Source organism: Sodiomyces alkalinus (genome assembly GCF_003711515.1).
Source record: "Sodiomyces alkalinus F11 unplaced genomic scaffold SODALscaffold_10, whole genome shotgun sequence".
Taxonomy (NCBI): Eukaryota; Fungi; Ascomycota; class Sordariomycetes; order Glomerellales; family Plectosphaerellaceae; genus Sodiomyces; species Sodiomyces alkalinus.
Window position 1 is genome coordinate 104604 of NW_021167088.1, and position 6715 is coordinate 111318.

The 6715-nt window shown below is 54.4% G+C and overlaps 3 protein-coding genes across 3 annotated transcripts; 2 read left to right on the forward strand and 1 right to left on the reverse strand.

Moving 5' to 3' along the window:
• On the forward strand, positions 1 to 1627 carry SODALDRAFT_328080 (4-nitrophenylphosphatase). The gene is made up of 4 exons (XM_028610594.1): positions 1 to 206; positions 270 to 291; positions 367 to 435; positions 586 to 1627. The coding sequence occupies exons 1-4, from the start codon at positions 138 to 140 to the stop codon at positions 1341 to 1343; spliced, it is 918 nt and encodes a 305-aa protein (XP_028463504.1). The 5' UTR covers positions 1 to 137; the 3' UTR covers positions 1344 to 1627.
• Positions 1628 to 1730: 103 nt separating this feature from the next.
• SODALDRAFT_282819 (DUF1295 domain protein) lies at positions 1731 to 3016 on the reverse strand (the record flags this gene model as incomplete). The annotated part of the gene is made up of 3 exons (XM_028608362.1): positions 1731 to 2394; positions 2455 to 2519; positions 2639 to 3016. 3 exons carry the CDS (start codon positions 3014 to 3016, stop codon positions 1731 to 1733), a joined length of 1107 nt encoding a protein of 368 aa, XP_028463505.1.
• A 471-nt stretch (positions 3017 to 3487) lies between these two features.
• SODALDRAFT_345978 (DNA topoisomerase) lies at positions 3488 to 6715 on the forward strand. The gene is made up of 6 exons (XM_028613232.1): positions 3488 to 4013; positions 4072 to 4269; positions 4337 to 4515; positions 4571 to 4740; positions 4801 to 6116; positions 6231 to 6715. Exons 1-6 carry the CDS (start codon positions 3930 to 3932, stop codon positions 6255 to 6257), a joined length of 1974 nt encoding a protein of 657 aa, XP_028463506.1. The 5' UTR covers positions 3488 to 3929; the 3' UTR covers positions 6258 to 6715.

Below are 6715 nucleotides of genomic sequence, written 5' to 3' on the forward strand. Positions count from 1 at the left end.
CCAATCCATCCCCCTTTTCCCCCGCCGACAACTCCTCAAACTGGAACAGCCTCAGTCGCTCGCCTATCGAGTAGAATATTAATAACTTATAGACTCAACAGCAATTACACCCGTTTCCTTACTGGTCATCATAAAGCATGGCGCAAGCATCCAGATATCTGACCGGCGACAAGGCTGGAATCCAAGAATTTCTTGATAAGTTCGATGTGCGCGATTTGTCTCTGATTTCCCCGTGCCGGCCTTACATTTGAGTACTCACCCGCCCCTAGGTCTTTCTCCTGGATTGCGATGGTATTTCCCCTGGCACCTGTGGCAATGCAGACAATTTATCCTCCGAAAGAAATTCGTGCTGACTACACATGCAAGGCGTTTTGTGGTCGGGGGATAGGCTCCTCCCTGGCGTTCGCGAGGCCATCGAGTTTCTTCAGTCAAAAGGTCTGGACTAGCTCTTTCACCCCTCCTCTCATATTTCTCCCCTATGCCCCCCTTCCGAGCTATCCCACGGTAGTCGAAATCATGAGGTAGATACATAAGGTCGGCAAACTCGGACTACCCGGCTCACATTTTCCATTCCGATACACCCAGGCAAACGCACGATATTTGTAACCAACAATTCGACCAAATCCCGACAAGAGTATCACAAGAAGTTCACCCGCCTATCCATCCCCTGCACACCGGATGACATTTTCGGCTCATCCTACTCGGCTGCCATCTACGTCTCCCGTATCCTCGCCCTCCCAACCTCGGACAAGCCCAAGGTCTTCGTCCTCGGCGAAGCCGGAGTCGAAGATGAGCTCCGCGCCGAAGGCGTCTCCTTCATAGGAGGCACGGACCCGGCCCTCCGGCGCGACATCACCCCGGAAGATTTCGACAACCTAGCCGACGGGTCCGCCCTCGATCCGGAAGTCGGCGCCGTTCTCTGCGGCCTCGACTTTCACGTCAACTACCTCAAGCTCGCCACCGCCGCCCAGTACCTGCGCCGCGGCGCCCTCTTCCTCGCCACCAACACCGACTCGTCCCTGCCCATGTCCGGGAGCTTCTTCCCCGGCGCCGGTTCCGTCGGTTTCCCCCTCGTCAACATGCTCGGCCGTAAACCGCTGGCCCTCGGGAAGCCCAGCCAGGCCATGATGGACGCCGTGGAGGGCAAGTTCCACCTCGACCGCGCCCGGACGTGCATGATCGGCGACCGGCTCGACACCGACATTCGGTTCGGCATCGAAGGCGGGTTGGGCGGCACGCTGGCCGTCTTGACCGGCGTGAATAAGCGGGAGGACTGGGAGAAGCCGGATGCCGCTGCCGTTCCGGCCTATCATGTGGATGGGTTGGGCGACTTGAAATTTTGACATTTGTTCGTTGTGCGACTTGCTAGGCATGGCATTGCGAGCGGACTTGAGACACAACCTTACAACTTAAAGTAGAGAGCGAATTTCTCTGCCCTGGTCTGTGACCTGGCTCAACTCGAAAGGGAGTCCATACCCCCCCCCTGTCTCTTAATTCCTTCTCGCCTCTCCTCTCATTCTGATCCCAGCAACACGGGCCTACGTGTCGTGTTGCATTAATCAATCAGGATATCAAGTAAACTATATGGTCCTGTGATATACCAATTCCAGCCATCTAGCGTCTCTCCCATTCATTCTTAGCTGACGTATATCATGACGTAAATGCCAATGAACAGCTAAATGAATGCAGTCCTTTTGAGATCCAGACACCCCCAATTGGATACCCAAATTTTAATTCGATCGTTTCTGCTTCTTGCTTTGCTTTTCCGCCAGCTCGCTGGTCTTAATAATCTTTGGTTGCGGGGGGCCCGCGGGCTTATACGGCGCCAAAGTGGTTGGCATGAAAGCCGCCACGTTGGCCTGATAGTGCTTGTATTCAGAATACTTGCCCTTGGAGATGCGCTCGGTGAGCCAAGTGGAACCCTGGAAAATCAACATGAGGGAGACGATGCCGCCAAAGGCCCAGGACGTGATGACGCGGGAGGCGTAGCAGCTCCACTGGTAGAGGACGAACCAGATGAGCTGCTCGGCGGCGAAATTAGGGTGCCGGCTGTAGGACCACATACCCGAGGTGATGAAGCCTCGGTCGAGATCGGCCTGAGTGTATCCTTCGGGCACCTTGGCATCCTTGGCATCCTTGAGATAGCGGCGCTTGGCCTCTTGATAAGCCCACTGTTGGCCGTCGCTGATGTACTCGGAAACCACGAGAGCGAGCATGATCATGCAGTAGGCAGAATCGGACGTGTTTACTTCGGGTTCGAAATAGGAGGTGAGCAGAATGATGTAGCCGGGGCCAGCAGAGAGGGCGAAGAGAAGGATGCTCTGGATGAAGGCAATAAAGGTGACGCTGAGGATGAAGAAGGCCCAGGCGGGAACCTTGCTGCGAACGATGACCCTGTGGCAAGTCAGCTACGTTCGCTACCTTCGCTACCGAGAAAGTCCTGTGTGGCCTTACCAGCGATAGTCTTCACTGCCGATGCTGTAGCCTCCTTTACGGGCGTAGTTGTACGTCAAGCGTGCCTGAGGGAGCGGGAGGTCAGCCATGTATCCTGGGCGAGGGAAAGAGGCGACGGCAGAAATGCGCGGGAAGCTGAGTCAAAGACAATGGCTGAAGAAGAAGAAGAAGAACGAAAACATACACTCCATAGAGTCGTTGCCGCAAGGACAAATTCAATCCTTTCACTCGGAACGCCGGCGAGACGGGCCCAAAGAGCAAGGTGGCCGATGTAAAGGTTGGGCAGAATGCTCCAGGCGCGGTCGACCTGAGACCAATTCCTGTTCAACTCGGCAACCACGAGGAAGACGGCGGCGAGGAAGATGGAGACGGCAAACCCGAAGATAAGGGGATTTGTCTCGACGTAGACGTGTAGTAGGGCCTGAGGATTGGTAATGTTGTCCAGTATCTTATTGGGAAGCTCGTAGAGCTGCGGGAGGAACGGTTTGACGGTCTGGGAGAAGTCGGCGCATTCTTCGAGCGTCTTCACAGCTGGGAGAGCTGACAGATTCGGAATGGCCATCTTGTTGTCTCTTATCCTGTTTCGTCCGTCCTTTGAGATTCTAATCCACGGGATCGGTTCGCCTAGAGCAACGTTGCTTGCATACACCGGAAGACCGAAATCGATGTGGGATCGAAGGCAAGAGGTTGTCTCCGGGGTTGGTTATCGTTGCAAAGTCGAACGTTGAACGTAAACGTCAGCGAGGAAGGGGCGGCGCGTCATGGATTCGCGCAAGGTACGAAGTACTTTGTAGTTCCTTACCTTACTAAGTCAGGCAGGTCAGTCCCAATTGCCCAGGCAGGCCCTTTTAAATCGGTTAGTGCCAGTCTCAGGCCACAGCGCGAGGACGCAGCACCCGACCCGCCCTAAAAGCTCCCTGAAGCAATTTCGAGGCTTAGTATGGGGAATCTGACAAGGCCTTTTCGGACCCCCTGGAAAGCCTCAGACCCCTGTCCCCAACTGTGATGAAGTTTTCGCTATTTCTGCCGGTGACGCTCATGGCTCGTCTACGACTTGAGAATGCATTATCAGCCTTCTACTCTGACGAGATTCTCTAGAGTGAAGAAGCTCTCCATGTATTTGGACAGCCAGATAAGAGAGAGCTAGATAAATCCCTTGTTGGTGGGACGAGTAACCAGCTGGAGGCTGATTCCATGATCAAGCTCTCCTCTCATCTTGCTTGGCCGAATGCGAGCCGGGAATTTCATTTATCATCAGGGCAAGAGAATTGAATCGCAATTATAAGGACATAGTCTCCTTTCCTCTCGATTGGCGATATCCTGTTCCGTCAAGCTTGATCCAGGTTATGCTTCTCGACAGAGTGATAGAGGTTCAGCTGACCGCACCTCAGCTATACCGATAAACTCGCCATAACAAATCATCAACAGAATCAGGGGTCTCGAACTCGGCCTTTTCTCTTACCTCTCGTCGCAGAATGACTAGGGTGCTCTGTGTAGCTGAGAAGCCCTCCATCTCCAAGGCCGTGGCTGGTCACTTGGCTGGAGGCAACCCACAGACAGTGAGTGAAGACAACTCATCCTAAACCAACTCGAACATCCGCTTATCCTATGATATAGCGAAACACGCGTGACCAGTACACCAAAAACTACTGCTTCGATTTTGATTTCGGGCCGCCATGGAACCATTGCTCCGTCACCATGACCGCCGTCCGCGGTCATCTCACCACTATGGAGTTCACCGAAGCCAACAGAGACTGGAGATACCCTCCTCCCGAGTCTCTCTTCACCGCCCCGATAGTTACAGTTGTCCCTCAGGTTGGTGTACACCGGGCGTCGTTTTTCCGATGGTCTAGGCTTGGATGGCTGATGTGCTTCATCGCAGGACAAGCGCGCCATTGCGGACAATATATCCCAGCAATCCCGCTACGCAGATCTCTTAATCATCTGGACCGATTGTGACCGTGAAGGCGAAAACATTGGAAAGGAAATTGTCGATGCATCCAAGAAAGGGAACCGCGGGATGCGCGTCAAGCGGGCCAAGTTCAGCAACATTGAAAGATCGTATGTCACTTCCTTCTGGAGAATCGCGCCACGTTTTGCCACTGACGCGAGGAAGCCATATTCTGAGCGCTGCCCGAAATCTGGTGGATCTCGATGACCGGCAGGCCGATGCCGTTGACACGAGAATAGAGCTCGATCTGAGGATAGGCTACGCCTTCACACGGTTCCTCACAAACACGCTGCGGCCCCTTGGAGGGCCATTGCTTGACATGATGTTGAGTTACGGTATGCCCAAGTATTCGAAGTGCTCCCCCAATCCCATTCTGCTCGTGGCTGACAGGGTAGGATCCTGCCAATTTCCCACCTTGGGATTTGTTGTGGACAGGTACTTTCGAGTCAAGAACTTCGTGCCAGAGCCCTTTTGGAGCATTCAAGTCACGCATACCCGGGAAAACAAGAAGGTTCGGTTTTCTTGGGACCGGAACAGGCTCTTCGACCGCCTATCTGTCACCGTACTCTTTGAGCGCTGCCTCCGGGCTAAGACGGCCAAGGTCACCAAAGTTCAGGAGAAGCCCACGAGAAAGTTCAAGCCGCTGCCGCTGACCACCGTCGAGTTGCAAAAGGCCGCAACTCGACTTCTCCGAATGAACGGTCAACACGCGATGAAGGTCGCCGAGGAACTCTACAACAAAGGGTTCATCAGTTATCCGAGGACGGAAACAGACCGGTTCTCGAAGGACATCAATTTACAGCGCTCGGTCCAGAAACAGACCCAGTCGGAAGCATGGGGACAATACGCCCAGAGCCTCCTTGACGGCGCCTTCAGCCAACCTCGTCAGGGAAGGCACGACGACAAGGCTCATCCGCCCATTCACCCCGTAACGTTTGCGTCCCCGAGTGTTCTCAGTCACGACGAGAGGAGGCTCTATGAATACGTCGTGCGCCGTTTCCTGGCCTGCTGCTCCGAAGACGCAAAGGGGCTGTCGACAAACATCGACCTCCTTTATGGCGACGAAACATTCCACGCGCATGGCCTTGTTGTCCTGGAGACCAACTACCTGGATGTCTTCATCTACGAGAAGTGGAGTGACACGGCAGAACTCCCAAAGTTCACCCAGGGAGAGACGTTTGAACCGACAGAGGCTATGATGACAGAAGGGAAAACTAGCGCACCGGGATATCTCACGGAGGCGGATCTCATCGCACTCATGGACATTAACGGAATCGGGACGGATGCAACCATGGCGGAGCATATTCAAAAGATCCAGGACAGGCAATATGTGGCCCTCACAGACCAGGCGGGTCAGCAAGCCCAAGCCCACGAGGATGACGACAGTGACGAGGATGCGGTACCACCAGCCAGGGGCGGCCGAGGCCGTGGTGGGAGAGGCGGAGGCTCGTCGGCGTCGAGAAGTGGTGGCGCGCGTGGCCGGCTCAAAGTATTCATTCCCACCAAACTGGGTGTCGCCTTGATCGTTGGGTTCGATCGGATGGAGTTCGAGACGAGCCTCGGCAAACCGTTTCTGCGGAGGGAGATGGAGGCACAGATGAAAGCTATCTGCGAGGGGCGCACGACCAAATCGGCTGTCCTACAGCAGAATCTGAGACAATATCGTCATGTGTTCTCACACACGCAAGAGAATATCACGACTCTGAAGATGGTAAGACACAAACTCGATGGCTTCCCGGCCCCCTTCTTTCCCCCTTCCCGCAGCATTCCCAAAATGCACATGAAGACACCTCTGAAATATCTCGCTAATGGACGATACGGAAAGGCTTGTCGAGAGTTTGTCTTCTCTTGATCGGTGACTTTTACCCATCAACCGATGCTCGAGACGGGAGTACATGGGTCTCGTGCGGAATGACGCCGTCGCGCGTGGAAGTAGTGGCTTTCGACTGTCCGAGGGCTAGCCCTGAACCCCCTCCGGCTCAGCATCAATCGACCGATAAGTTCCGAATATAAAGAACGGCAGCACTTGGCGCGGCAACATACAACCCGAATGCTGCGCTTTTACACACGCATTCGAATTGGAGTCATATTGAGGGATTTCTGGAATCTAGCCCTCGTTCCAAACGATGAACCTTAGGTGTACGTGGGGGGTTCGGTTGCCAACGAAACCAAAGCACTCATCACGACAGGCGTTGTTTATCCGGTGAAATGCTCCCAAAACAATAGGAACTGTGTCCAAGGTCCCGAGTCGTGGGGAGAGATCGCAATCCCCATGCCAAGGACGTGGCAGGAAGACCGGGGGAGGGCCGG

What these genes read in the sequence shown, in the direction of transcription:
- SODALDRAFT_328080 (XM_028610594.1), top strand. Translation starts at nt 138, where the DNA reads ATGGCGCAAGCATCCAGATATCTGACCGGCGACAAGGCTGGAATCCAA. An exon ending in AATTTCTTGATAAGTTCGAT is followed by an intron (nt 207 to 269) that starts GTGCGCGATTTG and finishes ACCCGCCCCTAG; the next exon opens with GTCTTTCTCCTGGATTGCGA. An exon ending in CGAGTTTCTTCAGTCAAAAG is followed by an intron (nt 436 to 585) that starts GTCTGGACTAGC and finishes CGATACACCCAG; the next exon opens with GCAAACGCACGATATTTGTA.
- SODALDRAFT_345978 (XM_028613232.1), top strand. Translation starts at nt 3,930, where the DNA reads ATGACTAGGGTGCTCTGTGTAGCTGAGAAGCCCTCCATCTCCAAGGCC. An exon ending in TAGTTACAGTTGTCCCTCAG is followed by an intron (nt 4,270 to 4,336) that starts GTTGGTGTACAC and finishes GCTTCATCGCAG; the next exon opens with GACAAGCGCGCCATTGCGGA. An exon ending in TTCAGCAACATTGAAAGATC is followed by an intron (nt 4,516 to 4,570) that starts GTATGTCACTTC and finishes GACGCGAGGAAG; the next exon opens with CCATATTCTGAGCGCTGCCC.